The following is a 15,000-nucleotide window of genomic DNA, read 5'->3' on the forward strand; positions in this document are numbered from 1 at the left end:
AAACACTACAACACACACACACACAGCACACAACAGCCTTCTGCAATGACTCACCTCGCTTTCTTTCACGGCTCAGTAATTTCAGGTGGTCGGCCAGGCGGACAGGACAACTCCCTCCCTCGCGGGCTCGAACACTCTTACCAGCTCAGGGTCCGACTTGCCACCCAGCCACTGAAGGGAAAGGCACCGACCTGTATGAATATAAGCGTCTGAAGTAGGTTTAGAGAGAGGATAGGAAGGAGTATAGAGGATTAAGAGTAGGAAAGAGATCAGGGCAGGTTAGGTTACAGCAAGAGAGGTTAGACTAAGTAACCTATCAAACCAATCTAAGCACAAAAACGAACGCATATTACACTCTATAATAGTTAATAAAAAAAAACTATCGCTGTTAAGAAAGTATTGGATAAGAGAAAATGTTTTATGAGGAAGGAGGAGAATGAAAAAGAAAATATATTTATGCAATCCCAACAGCTTGTAACATCCTAAACTACCTTAAGGTGCTTTGTAAGGAGGAGGAAAGTGGAGATAACCTGCGATTACCAAGATGAACTGGGAGGCTGCGAGGGCGGGGAGGCTTCGAGGGCAGGAAAGAGGGCTAGGGAACGAAGCCACAAAAGGGGGGAGAGGGGCGTTTTCTGGAAGGGCCGATTAATTTGAACCAGTACCCGCGTGGCCCCATAAGTCAATTCAAGGGTCTATTAGCGTACGAGTTTTTTTTTTATAGTGTGTTCGTGTTTTGTTTTAATTGCTTATCGCCTTGTATTAACGTGTGTGTGTAGTGTGGAGGTGTCTGATGTGTGTGTGTGTGTGTGTGTGTGTGTGTGTGTGTGTGTGTGTGTGTGTGTGTGTGTGTGTATGTTCTCTCTCTGTCTCTATCTATCTATCAATCTATCTATCTTAATATCTATCTATCTATTTATCCCTCTCTCTCGTAACAGTTGAAACCACAGTCCTTGGTAGTGAAAAATGGTAAGGTAACCCCGTAGACTTTTACACGAACATTTTCTTCCCCTATGCAAAGACACCCTTGAGTTGCCCTCCCTTGCTGTCAAAGATATATACTTACCTGTTCTCTTTTCCCTCCACCAGGTATGCACTGCACCTGGAGAAGGCCTTACACGGCGACCCAGCGAGGTATGTAAGTTAAATATAATAATAAAAATAATGATAATAATAATAACCTGTTTGGGAAGATGGTGGGCCGGTAACGTAGGTTTGCTTCGCCCCAGAGAGAGAGGGAGAGGGAGAGAGATGGAGAGGAAGAGAGAGAGGGAGGGAGAAAGAAGGAGAGAGAGAAGGAGACATATATTCCCTCCCTTTCTCTCCCCTTCCGTTGGTTTTAGTTAAAAATACATGTCAAATACAAGAGTCGAATTTCGTTTGTGTTTAGAACGGCGCCAAAATCAACACAGTTACCCATTGAAGAAAAATATTACACTCCGTTTTCTGTGGTGCTTTTTGTTATAGGGTGAACGCTTTCGTATTTTTTTACATTTATTACTCTTCTCCTCCTCCTCCTCCTCCTCCTCCTCCTCCTCTTCCTCCTTTTTAATCTTTTTTCTCTTTTCCTTTTATTTATTTAGTTTTTTTATCTACATTTCTTCTTCTTTTTCTTCTTCTTCCTCCTCCTTCCTCCTCCTCTTCCTCCTCTTGAACAGCTGACTCGCTCGCGTGATGTCAGAACAAGCCTGGCGGACACCTTTGCACTGTCCTCAGGTATTTGTGTCGCCGCCTGTCCTCCTTCCTATCTTCTCTTGTCCTCCTATCCCCACCTGTCCTCCTATCTCTAGCTGTCCTCCTTCCACCACCTGCTATTGATGCTGATGATGGTGATTGTTGTTGGTGATTATTGGCACTGGTATTGACACTCTTCTTGACCTTTCCTAGTCCTTTGTTTTGCCTATTCTCCTTCTTCTCTCCCTTCTCTCCTCCTCCTCCTCCTCCTCCTCCTCCTCCTCCTCCTCCTCCTTCTTCGTCAGACAGGTGTTGGCTCCCCTCCACTCCCTCCACTCTCTCTCTTTTCTCTCCACCTGGTTCCCTTCGCTATTTGTGGAAGCGTAAAGGAGGAAGAAGAAGAAGAGGAGGAGGAGGAGGAGGAGGAGGAGGGGTGCATGTGCTTCTCTGCTTTTTACTGTTTATCTCTTCTTCTTCCTGCTCTTCTTCTTCTTCTTCCTCCTCGTCTTTCTTCCTCTTCTTCTCTTCTGTCTTCTCTTTTTACAGTGTCTTCCTTTTCTTGCTTTTTTTTTGTTTTTCTGTATTTTTTTGTCAACAACAACATCAACAACAACAACAACAATAACAACAGGCCTGGCAGGGGAGTTGTTTTCCTTGGTTTTGTAACACTGCCAAAGATGCTCCCTTAGTCTCCCCTCTCCCCTCCCCCCACTGTTCCTCCCTCCTCTACCTCCTCCTTCCTCCTCCCCCTTCTCCTCCTTCTCTTCATTGTCTTCCCCTTTCCCTTCTTCCTCTACTTCTCTACTTTTGTCTCCCTTCGTTTTCTCTCCCCTTCTACACTTTCCTCCCCGCCCCTCTTGTTTCTTTCCTCCTCCTCCTTCTCTCCCTCCTCCCCTCTCCCTCCCTCCTCCCTCATCTCCCCTTACTTCATTATTCTCCCTCAACTTCCTTCTTTTCTCCTCTCCCATCCATCTCCCTCTTTTTTCCTCCTCCTCCTCCTCCTCCTCCTCTTCACTCTTCTCCCTTTTTTTTCTTAGCTTTCCTCCCTACCTCTTTCTTTCCTCCCCTTTCCTACTCCGCTCCTCCTCTTCCTCCTCCTCCTCCCCCTTCATCATTTGTCTTGTCTCCCCTCTGTCACCCCTCTCCCTCCCTCTCCCTACACACATATATGAAGTCATTCCCCTAAAACCATCTCTTTCGGGGTATTGAACTTTTTATATTTATTTTCAGTGTTGCCTCATTGCCTCGATTCAGCTGTATTTTTTTTTCTTCTCAAATCAATACCTGGAAACGTATACTTGTCCTTTGCATTCCTTGTTTTCTTCTTATCTATTGCAGCTGTTTACGTTTACCACTAATGTTACTGCAGTCCTTTCTATACCTACTTCAGTTGTGTTTCTTATAAGTTTGTTTTGTCCCGTTTTCCTACGCATGAGGTAATCGGTTTCTTCATTCCTATAACTTTCCACTGTTGTTGTTGTTTTTCTTCTTAACTCTTGTCATTGTTTCCTACTGCAGTCCTTTCTATACCTTCTCCAGTTGTGTTTCTTATAAGTTTGTTTTGTCCCATTTTCCTATGCATGAGGTAATCGGTTTCTTCATTCCTATAACTTCGCTCCATGGAGGTCTTCGCTCTGTTGTTTTTCTTCTCGTCTGTTGACGTTGTTTATTTCCTTAATGTTTCTGCGGTGAATTCATAAGTATATCTGTTTTGTCCGACTTTCCAATGCAAGAGTTAATCAGTTTCCTCACGGTAATCCTGGTTTTCCGCTTATTTTCTGTCTTTCTTTCCCATAACCAAGATTTTTTAAGGATGTTTTCAAGATTTTTTTTTATGTTACTTTCCTCCTGATATACTTCTCTTTATCGAGTGTCACTTTTCTGTTTATATCGTTGAGTCAGAGCCTTTCTCACACGTCCATTACCTATAATTTTACCTCCTCTGCTCTGTCCAGCTCACAAATACAAGAATCAGCCGTGGCTTATACGGAGCATGCCTTCGGAAGAACCTGTTGTTTGTCTAACGAATCCCAATGCAAGAGTTAGTCATCGTGTTCAAAGTGGTCCCGGTCCTCCACTTTTTGTCTCTTTCCTCTAAGCGACAACAGTTTCAGGAAAGCATCACGACGTCTTCTCATGAAAATTATTTTACTTCTATTCTCGGACGCATCAGATTTTTTCTTTATCTCTACAGATAAACACACGAGGGCGTTTCTTTTACTTCACCTTTCTTGAGTCGGCCCGGCGGGGACGCGAGCGTGTAAACAGACGAACGAATAAACATTAAAAGAGGAGGTTGAGGGAGGCGCCGCGTTCATGTTCGTACCCTTGGGTCCTCTTGGGTCCTCTTGGGTACTCTTGGCGTCCCTCTTTTGAGTCGACACTTTAAAGTTAGTGTTTGCAAGGAAAGAAAAATAAAAGGAAAGGTAACCAGACGACTTTTTATATATACTCTCTCTCTCTCTCTCTCTCTCTCTCTCTCTCTCTCTCTCTCTCTCTCTCTCTCTCTCTCTCTCTCTCTCTCTCTCTCTCTCTCTCTCTCTCTCTCTCTCTCTCTCCTTGAACGTGACCTGATCTCATTTTCGCTGACTTTCTTGACCTTATTCTCCCTTTCCCTTAACCTCTACCTTTATTATTTTTCTCCTTTCTCCCTTTTTTTAATTCTCCCTTAATTAATATTTCTCCCTTTATCTGATCCCTTTCTATTGCCCTCCTTTCCCTTACCCTCCCTTCCCTTCCCTTCCCTTACCCTCCCTTCCCCTTAAATCTCTTCCCTTACCTTCCCTTCCCTTACCCTCCCTTACCTTCCCTTCCTTCTTCTTCCCTTTACTTTCCCATCCCTTACTTTCCCTTCCTTAAACTTTTTTTCTTCTATTTTTTTCCATCGTTGACGTCTTCTTCATGAGGGAATTCCGTGAGCTAATATTTACTGGGAAGGAGGAGGAGGAGGAGGAGGAAGGTGAGGAAAGAAGAGTTAGAAAAAGAAAATCATATGTTCTCAGAATCACACACACACACACACACACACACACACACACACACACACACACACACACACACACACACACACACACACACACACACACGCAGACAGGTATTTCCGGAGCTAGTTCAGGGCACGTATCCAACAGGTTGAGAGAGAGAGAGAGAGAGAGAGAATGCACAAGAGGAAGATGCGATTAAACCAAGAAAAAGTCATGGTGGAGGAGGAGGAGGAGGAGGAGGAGGAGGAGGAAGGACTTAATACCCCACAAGCAACACATGGGAAGGGGAAGGAAGAGGAGGAGAGGAGGAGGAGGAGGAGGAGGAGGAGGAGGAGGAGGAAGAGATAAAAGAAGCATGAGGAAGAAATGCAAGGCGGTAATAAAGATAAGGAGGAGAGGAGGGAAGGGAAGGGAAGGGAAGGAAAGGGAAGGGAAGGGAAGGGAAGGGAAGGGAAGTGAAGGGAAAGGAAGGAAGGGAAGGGAAGGGAAGGGAAGGGAAGTGAAGGGAAAGGAAGGAAGGGAAAGGAAGGGAAGAGAAGAAAGAAGAAGAGAGACGAGAAGGGAAGGGAAGGAAAGGAAGGGAAGGGAAGGGAAGGAAAAGTAAGGAAGTGAATGGAAAGGGAAGAAAAGAGAAGAGAAGAGAAGAGAAGGGAAGTAAAGGGAGGAAAGAGAAGAGAAGGAAAGGGAAGGGAAGGGAAAGAAAACAAAAGAGATGAAGAAAAGAGATTTGAAACGAAAGAAAAAAAGAAAGAAAAAGAAAGGAAGTGGAAGATAAAAGAAAGAAAGAAGAGCATAACGAGGAAAGAAAATAAATTTGGAATAAAGAACATAAGAAAAAAAACAGAATAAAGAAAGAAATGAAAGAAAAAAAGAAAAAACACGAAAATCTGTTTAATAATTTTCTTTTCTCATTTTCTTTTCTTTTTGTTTTTGTGTTCGTGCGTTCGTGCGTGCGTCTGTAGTTCCTGAAGGCTTGTTTGATCCTCCTCTTTCACACCTGGGCGCAGAATTTACCTGGCGCCCACCTGAGCTAACAGCCCACTAAATAAGATTACGTGGGGAATTCTAACCTCTTTGGGGAGTGGAGGGGAGGGGGATTGGGGAGGGGACCATAGGGGAGGTAAACCGTATGAAAAGAGTAAAGGAGGAGGAGGAGGAAGAAGGGGAGGAGGAAGTAGGGAGGAAAAGTAAGAGAGAAAGGAGAGAAAGGTTGGGGAGGAAAGAGTAAAGGAAGAGAGAAGTATAGGGAGGGTATGTGTGTGTGGGGGGTTATGGGGGACTGGGGGGAGGGAGAAAGGGGGTGGGGGTCGGGGGGGGGGGGGGACTTTACCATGAGTCAGTTAGGTTCCCACTACTTCAAATACTCTCCCTTCCTCTCCCTTTCTTTCCCCCCCTTTCTCTCCCTTCTCTCCCTTCCTAATCCACCCTCTATTTCTCCTCCCTCTCCTTCTCTCCCTTTCTTTCCTCCCCTTTCTCTCTCCCTTCCTTCTCTACCCTCTGTTTCTTCTCCCTTCCTTCCCTTCTTTCCTCTCTCCTTCTCTCCTTTTTCCTCCCTTTCCTCCCTTCCTTCTCTACCCTCTGTTTCCTCTCCCTTATTCCCTCTTACGCTTTCTCTCTCCTTCTCTCCCTTTCTATATATCCCTTTTTTCCTCCCTTCTCTGCCTATTCTTCCCTCAATGTATCTTTTCTTTCCTCTTCTCTCCCTTTTTTTTAATTTCCTCCCCCTTTTTTCCTCCCTTCCTTCATTCTCTCCTCTCCCTTCTTTCCTCCATCATCCTCATATTTCCCTTCATCGTCACTCACCACCTCCTCCTCCTCCTGCTGCTGCTGACGCCATAGGGAAGACAGGGAGGTATAAAGGGCGCCCTGGGAAGCCCTTTGGTATAGTTAAGTCGGTGCCGGGTCGCGGGCGGGAGGGCGGCGCGAGGGTGGCACTCCGATCTTGGCACTCGTGGGCACTTGAAGCTTTGTTGTGAGTGCCGCGGCGGGTGACTCTTGGGTGACTTCTGGGTGACTTTTCTTCCTTCTTTCCTTCTTTCCTTCCTTCCTTCCTTCCTTCTTTCCTTCCTTCCTTCCTTTCTTCTTTCATTCCTTCCTTCCTTTCACTCTCACACACTCTCGACTCGGCTCATTCTTTTTTTCTCCTTTTTTTTCATCTTCGCTGTTATTTATTTATTTATTTATTATTCGTTACTGATTTTTTTATGTTTTTTGTCTGTTTGCTCTTTTATTTTTTGCTCTCCATCATCGCTATTTTATTTGTTTTCGTGTTTTTTTTCCTTTTTTTACTGCAGCTTTCTTACTTAACAATATATCGGCCTGTCTTTCTTTCTCCTTTCTCTGTATAGCTGCCTGAGTCCTTTCCAGCATCTCTTTTAATCGCTATCTTCATTTTTTTCGTGTTCTTTTTTCGTGTTTTTGTTTTCATTTTTTATTGTAGCTTTCTTACCTAACAATATATCGGCCTGTCTTTCTTTCTCCTTTCTCTGTATAGCTGCCTGAGTCCTTTCCAGCATCTCTTTTAATCGCTATCTTCACTGTTTTCGTGTTCTTTTTTCGTGTTTTTGTTTTTTGTTTTGTTTTTCGTGTTTCTGTTTTCATTTTTTATTGTAGCTTTCTTACCTAACAATATATCGGCCCGTCTTTCTTTCTCCTTTCTCTGTATAGCTGCCTGAGTCCTCTCCAGCATCTGTTTTTGTCTATCTGTCGTAAAGCTTTCCAGTTTGATGCTTACAAATTAACTCTTGACCGTACCTGATACCCACTCATACTTATCAATCCTTACCTTTCTTCACCTTTTCCTTATTATTCATGACCTAACTAATCTTTACATTTCTTTACCTTAGTCACCAATATTTTCTCTCTTCCTGACCCTATCTCTTACCCACTAATACTTATCAGTCCTTATCTTTCTTTACCTTTTACTTATCTGTCTACTTTCCCTTTTCCTGACCTAACTAATCTTTACATTTCTTTACCTTAGTCACCCATATTTTCTCCCTCCCTGACCCTATCTCTTACACACTAATACTTACCTAATACTAATTCTTCCCTTTCTTTACCTTTTCCTAATCTGTCTACTTTCCCTTTTCCTGACCTAACCAATCCTTACCTTTCTTTACCTTAGTCACCCATATTTTCTCTCTTCCTGACCCTATCTCTTACCCACTAATACTTACCTAATATTCAATCCCTCCCTTTCTTTGACGTTTCCTTATCCAGCCGTGCCCAGGTACTTACACACGCACGCACGCCCGCCGGTCCGAAGGTATTAATATAACGCGTGCTCTCCCTCCCTCCCTCCCTCCCTTAGCATCGCCGCCGTACGAAACATTCTGAACAAAGGACGGGAACAGTTTTATCTCGCACGGGAGTTTCCTGCGAGCTGACGTCAGGGTGAGGGAGAGCTGGTCGACTTGCGAACTTGTGCACAACGAACTACGAACACGAATACTACGATACGAGTTTGCGAAGAAAGGAGAAAGTGAGATTGAGATACGGACAGATCGACAAACCCACGGACTTGCGAATTTGTACAACGAACCACGAACACGAAAACTATGATACGAGATAGTGAAAGAGAAGGAAGAAGTGAGATTGAGATACAGACAGAGAGATAGACACCAGGACTTGCGAATTTATACAACGAACCAAGAACACGAATACTACGATACGATTATAACGAAGAAGAGAGTGAGATTGAGAGACAGACAGATAGACACGCGAATTCGTATAAAGAACTACGAAACACGAAACTGCGAAAAAAATTATTGAAAGAAAAGAAAGTTAACGAAGAAGTGTAAGATTGATACGCAGACAGACAGAGAAGGAGAAGGAAGTGACGTGCTGTGAGTGAGGTTGCCGAACTTACGAACTTGTGTACAACGAACAACGATATACGAATACTACGAAAACGAAATAGCGAAGAAGTGAATGTAGAAGTGCAAGATTGACCTAGACAGATAGAGAAGCCATTTAGATATAGAACGAACTTTTATACTACGATACAGGAATACTACGAAATCGATATAGCGAAGAAGAAGAAGAAGAAGAAGAAGAAGAAGAAGAAGAAGAAGAAGAAGAAGAAGAAGAAGAAGAAGAAGAAGAAGAAGAAGAAGAAGAAGAAGAAGAAGAAGAAGAAGAAGAAGAAGAAGAAGAAGAAAGTGGAAGAGGGAAGAAGAGAAGTGTGAGAAAGAGAGACAAACAGATAAATAGATAGACGGACAAAGAGGCCACTTGAGATAAAGAAAGAGAGAAAGAGAAAGAGAGGGAGAGAGAGAGAGAGAGGGGAAGGGTTGGAAAGAAGTTAATTGTATCTCTACACACGGAGGGAGCTGCGACGTGGAGGAGGAGTGGAGTAGCAGAAGTGGAGGTCTCAGTGTGTGTGTGTGTGTGTTCGTGTGTGTAAGTGTCGCCGTCTGTGTCCTGTGTCCTGTGTCTTCCTCCTCCTCCTCCTCCACCTTTTCTCCACCTCCTCGCGCCGGCAGTCTGTTTCCTCCGCTTCCACCTCCCTCCACTTCGTCTCCTTCACTCCCTCCACCCGTGCCCAGAAGAGACCCCGCCATGAAGCCCTTCCGGAAGCTGTACGGCCGATTTGTAAGTATTTTGAAGGGGGGGGAATATAGAGGGGAAGGGGGTGTAGGGGGAAGGAGGAGAAGAAAGTGTGTGTTCGTGTGTGTGTGTGTGTGTGTGTGTGTGTGTGTGTGCGCGTGTGTGTGTCTGTGTGTGTGTGTGTGTCAAGTGAGTGAAAGACTAGAGCTTGTTATCATGCAGAGAGAGAGAGAGAGAGAGAGAGAGAAGTGTCACTTTGAATATCTTGTAAATTTTCGTTGCATGGAGAGATGGAGAGAAGGGAGGGAGGGAGGGAGAGATGGAGAGAAGGGAGGGAGGGAGGGAGGGAAAGGAGGGAGGGAAGTTGGAGGAGCCAGGTAATGAAAGAAGGAATGTTTATTGAGAGAGAGAGAGAGAGAGAAAGGATACATAAACAACATTACATTAACACCAAGAGAAAGAGGAAGAGACAGGAGGAGGAGGAGGAGGAGGAGGAGGAGGAAGAGGACAACGACCCCAAGTGACAGACGCGACAACAAGCAGATGCCCGCTTGGAGGAGGAGAAGGAGGAGGAGGAGGAGGAGGAGGAGGAGGAGGAGGAGGAAAGGAAGGAAAGGACACCAGAATATCTAATACTACCTCTTCCTCTTTCACTTCCTCTTCCTCCTCCTCCTCCTCTTCCTCATACACAACAACTAAATACAAAAAAAAAATGTTGTAGCCATTAAAAGAGGAGATGGAGGAGGAGGAGGAGGAGGAGGAGGAGAAGTACAAAAAAACGAAAAAAAGAACGAGAAGATGAAAAATAAGGAAGAGAAGAAGAAGAAGAACGGAAGGAAGGAGGAGGAGGAGGAGGAGGAGGAGGAAAAGAGACATAGTAGTAGGAGTAGTAGTAGTAGTAGTAGAAGTAGTAGTAGTAGTAGCAGTAGTAGTGGTAGTAATAGTAATAGTAATAGTAGTAGTAATAGTAGTAGTAGTAGTAGAAGTAGTAGTAATAGTAATAGTAGTAGTAGCTGTAGTAGTAGTAGTAGTAGTAGTAGTAGGACGAGAAGGAGAGACTCTACTTATAAGCGGTCCCAGTATCTCCCTTCGGTCCCATTAGGCGTGACAGGGCGGGCAGATAGCGGGGAAGGACCTGGACAGCCGCTCATTACCTAACCTGCAATTACCTGGGAACTGAAGGGGGCAGCGGGGGTGAAGGGAGGGGGGGTTCGGAGGTGATATAGAGGTTGTGTTAAAGGATCCAATTCCACTCGTTGGTAATGGTTTTAAGGGTTTCTTGATTGTTTTTATATGATGTCTGTAGCGTCCGTAGACTTTCCTTTATTAATACATACTTGAAGAATTTATTTAAAGGATTTACCGATGTGGCTATAGAAGGGAATTTATCCGATATGCTTGTAAGAGAGGTGGAGGGGAAGGAAGGGAGGCAGGAAGGGAGGTAAGGGAAGGGAAGGAGGAAGGAAAAGAAGGTAGGAATGGGAGGGAAGGAGAAAGAAGGGTTTGTTAAGGGAAGGCAAACGTAAGGTAAGGGAATGAAAGGGAAGGAAAGGAAGGAAGGGAAGGAAGGTAAGGGAGGGTAAGGGAAGGGAAGGGTAAAGGAAGGAAGGGAGAAGGGAGGAAGGGAGAGGATGATGGGGAAGGAGGGAGGAAGAGAAAGAAGGGGGAAAGGGAGAGGATGATTGGGAGGAAGAGAAGGGGGAAGGGAGAGGATGATGGGAAGGAGGGAGGAAGGGAGAGAGGGAGGGAGAGCTTTTGACATTTAGATTACAACATGAAAGGTATTGTCCAAGGCGTTTATCTCCCTCCCTCCCTTTTTCTCTCCCTCCCTCTCTCCCTCCCTTAACTTTAAATCAATGCTCTCTCTCTCTCTCTCTCTCTCTCTCTCTCTCTCTCTCTCTCTCTCTCTCTCTCTCTCTCTCTCTCTCTCTCTCTCTCTCTCTCTCTCTCTCTCTCTCTCTCTCTCTCTCTCTCTCTCTCTCTCTCTCTCTCTCTCTCTCTCTCTCTCTCTCTCTCTCTCTCTCTCTCTCTCTCTCTCTCTCTCTCTCTCTCTCTCTCTCCTCTCTCTCTCTCTCTCTCTTCTCTCCTCTCTCTCCTTCTCCTCTCTCTCTCTCTCTCTCCCTTCCTCCTCTCTCTTTCTTACCTCTCCCTCCCTCCTTCTCTTTCCCTCTCTCCCTCTCTCCTTGCCTTCACAAATCAGGTAACAAAAAAAAAGTTAAACCTGCAGTGCCAATTTAAAGTTTATGGTTTTATTGGGGGAGGAGGAGGAGGAAGAGGAGGAGGAGGAGGAGGAGGTGTGTAGGTGTTATGTTGATGGGACTGAGGAATACGTGTGTGTGTGTGTGTGTGTGTGTGTGTGTGTGTGTGTGTGTGTGTGTGTGTGTGTAAAAATTTTACCTCTCTCATCTTCCCCATCCCTTCCTTCACTTCTCTTCCTTTGACTTTCCTTCCCTTCCTTCCCTTATCTTACTCTCCTTCCTCCTTCCCTTCCCTTCCCTTTCCTTCCTTCCCTTCCCTTCCTTCCCTTCCCTTACCTTACCTTACCTTACCTTCTTTCCCTCCCTCCCTTTCCTTACCTTCCCTTCCTTTCCCTTTGCTTCCTTTTCCTCCCCTTCTCTTCCCTACACACTACTTCCCTTTCCCTTACCCTCCTTCCTTCCCTTCCCTTCCTTTACCTTCCTTCCTTCCTCCCTTCCTTCCCTTCTCTTCCCTTTCCTTAATCTTGCCCATAAACCCATAACTCATTGTATGGGCTGCGGTTCCTCCCTTCTCTCCTCTTCCTTTGTAACTGAACTTGTCTTCCTCCTCCTCCTCCTCCTCCTCCTCCTCCTCCTCCTCCTCCTCTTCCTTATACGAAATGCTTTACGATCGAAACTCATCCTACGAAATGGGGAAATTCTATACTAAGACTTCGCTATATGAATCCTCCTCCTCCTCCTCCTCCTCCTCCTCATCATCATCATCATCATCGTCATTATCAGCTTCCTTTTCATGCCTCGTTCAGATTTAAGACACAGACTCGACTAATTATTCTTTTATTTTCTATTCTTTTTTCTTTTCTGGTTTGTTTTCTTCCTCTCTTTATTTTCTCTTGATAACTGATGTGAAGGGAAGAGAAGGGAATGGAAGGGAAAGAAATGGAAGGGAAGGGAAAGGAAGTTAAGGGAAGGGAAGGGAAGGAAAGGGACAAGGAAGGGCAGGGCAGGGAAGGGAAGGGAAGGGAAGGGAAGGGACAAGGAAGGGAAGGGAAGGGAAGGGAAAGGAAGGAAGGGGAAGGGAAGGGAAGGGACAAGGAAGGGAAAGGAAGGGAAGGAAGGGAAGGGAAGGGAAGGAAAGGGACAAGGAAGGGAAGGGAAGGGAAGGAAGGGGAAGGGAATGAAAGGGAAGGGAAGGGAAGGGAAGGGAAGAGAATGCAAAGGAAGGGAAGGGAAGGGCGTGATGATGGCAATTAGTCAAGGCAATGCAAGGAAGGGGAGGGAGAGGAAGGGAGAGGAAGGGAAGGGCGAACTCTCTCACCAAATATAGGGAGGGAGGAAGGAGAAGCATACACCCTCCTCCTCCTCCTCCTCCTCCTCCTCCTCCTCCTCCTCCTCCTTCTCCTCCTCCTCCTCCTCCTCCTCCTCCTTCTCCTCTGACAAATAATCTAATCTGTTCTTAAACTTCTTCCTCCTTCCTCCTTTCCTTCCTCTCCCTCCTTCCCTCCCTCCTCTCCCTCCCTTCTCTCTCCCATTTCTTCTTTCTTTTCTTTCTTATTATTTTCTTTTTCTTTCCTTTTCTTCCTTTCTTTTTTTTCTTTACACATACTAAGAAAAAAAATCGTTCCATAAGACAATTTTTTTTTCTTTGTTTTTTTCTTTCTTTTTTGTGCAGCGTAAAAATTCTGTAAACGTCGGTCAAAGAGGGTGTGATTTATGCCACCACACGCCCATGCCCTCCACGCCCACGGGAGCTACCCATGGGCGTGTGTGGGCGTGGGTGAGGAGGGAGCAGGAGGAGGAGAGAAAAAAATTGGAGGAAAGAGGAAGAAAAAGGAGATCTGATAAGTGTTGTTAGGTCGCATTTTTCTTCTTCCTCCTCCTCCTCCTCCTCTTCTCCTCCTCCTCCTCCTCCTCCACATCTTCCTCACCTGTCACTCTTCCCTCCCACACCTTTCCTCTTCCATCCCTCCCTTCCTACCTCCTCCTCCTCCTCCTACTCCATCGTGAGGAAGGAGGAAGGGAGGGAACGAAAGAAGGGAGATGAAGGAAGGGAGGAGAAGAGAGGAAAGGGAAGAGGAAAGAGAGGGAGAAGGAAGGAAAAGGGAGGAAGATAAGGAAAGGGAAAAGAATGGAAGGAAGGGAGAAAAGGGAGAAGGACGAAGGGAAGGAAAAGAAGAGGAAGGAAGGGAGGGACGGAGAGAAGAGGAAACAGATATCCAGGGAGGGAAGTTAGACAGACAGGTGAAAGGGAGGAGGAAGAGGAGGAGGAGGAGGAGGAGGAGGAGGAGGAGGAGGAAGACTAATGGAGGGGCGGAGAGGCTTTGTGCATCCTGAAGGAAGACTGACGAGAGAGAGAGAGAGAGAGAGAGAGAGAGTCAGTAACCATTAAGCTGAACTGCGTCACAACACTTAAAACAAATAGATTCCACACACACAAAGAAGGTTTTATCGTTTGTTTTATTTATTTTTTATTTTACTTTATTTTTTATTTTTTCCTCTCGGCATTAAAAGTTCCTCTTAAGTTTGTGTTCTCGAGAAAGGACCTTGAGTTTATCCTCCTCCTCCTCCTCCTTCTTCTCCTCTTCCTCTTCTTCCTCTTCCTTGTCTTCCTTCTTTCTCTTCCTCTTCTTTCTTCTTCTTCTTCTCCTCTTCCTCTTCTTCCTCTTCCTTGTCGTCCTTCTTTCTCTTCCTCTTCTTCTTCTTCTTCTTCTTCTTCCTCTTCTTCTTCTTTTTCTCTTCCTAATCCTACTCCTTCAATCCGTTACGAAAGGTTGGCAGGGGTTGGCAGGGGTTGACAGGGGTTGGCACGGGTTGACAGGGGCTGAAGAAGAAAGAAAAATGTTGCACTCATTATTAAAAAAAAAAAAAAAAAAGGATTGACAGAGGTTGAAACGGTTTAGGAGGCAAGGAAAAGGGAATTAATCGCTTATAGAAGGATTTAGGATTTATAGACGGATAGGTGTTGGGGGGTTCAAAGGGTAGAGGTGTGTGGGGGGGATGAGGGGGGCTAGATGAGGGTATGAAGGTGTGTGTGGGGGGGGGGGGGGGTACAGGACAGTGGGAGGTGGAGTCAGGTTGATTCAGGGTACGGAGTTACACCACAAAAGATTCAGCCTTTCCGTCCTTCTTTTTCTCCGTTTATTTCTTTTCTTTTCTTCATTCTCCTTATCCTCCGTCGACACACACACACACACACACACACACACACACACACACACACACACAGGTTTTGAGATAAAGGAGAAAAATGTGTTACGTCTGTGATAATGTTGAGGAAAGAGAGAGAGAGAGAGAGAGAGAGAGAGAGAAACAGAGACTAACATGCAGAACACACACACACACACACACACACACACACACACACACACACACACACACACACACACACACACATTGCCCCTGTAAGATTATATTGAAAGTTACTCTCATATTTTTTTTCCTATTTTCGTATGTCAGTTTGTGCTCCGTGAATGTCTGTTTTTAATCTTGTATTTTTTTTTCTTTCATTTCTCTTTTTACTGACCCTGTTTTGCTTTCCTGTTTGTTTGTGTGTGCGTTCGTCTTTGCCTTCTTTCTGTTTTCTTCTTTATTTT

At 45.1% G+C, this 15,000-nt stretch overlaps 1 protein-coding gene across 8 annotated transcripts in view; it reads left to right on the top strand.

Annotated features, from left to right (window-relative positions):
• The window catches only part of LOC127003578 (NAD(+) hydrolase sarm1-like), a 186,584-nt gene that overhangs the window by 77,987 nt on the left and 93,597 nt on the right, over positions 1-15,000 (top strand). For 4 of the 8 annotated variants that reach the window (XM_050870465.1, XM_050870466.1, XM_050870460.1 and 1 more), the window contains one exon: positions 1,090-1,134. The exons of 3 other annotated variants lie outside the window; for them this stretch is intronic. In XM_050870465.1, coding sequence (XP_050726422.1) covers positions 1,090-1,134 — 45 coding nt within the window. Of the gene's footprint in view, positions 1-1,089; positions 1,135-8,810; positions 9,255-15,000 lie in introns of those variants that run through there. One more of the 8 variants, XM_050870469.1, reaches the window with a different exon arrangement.

This window comes from Eriocheir sinensis, chromosome 25 (genome assembly GCF_024679095.1).
Source record: "Eriocheir sinensis breed Jianghai 21 chromosome 25, ASM2467909v1, whole genome shotgun sequence".
Classification (NCBI taxonomy): Eukaryota; Metazoa; Arthropoda; class Malacostraca; order Decapoda; family Varunidae; genus Eriocheir; species Eriocheir sinensis.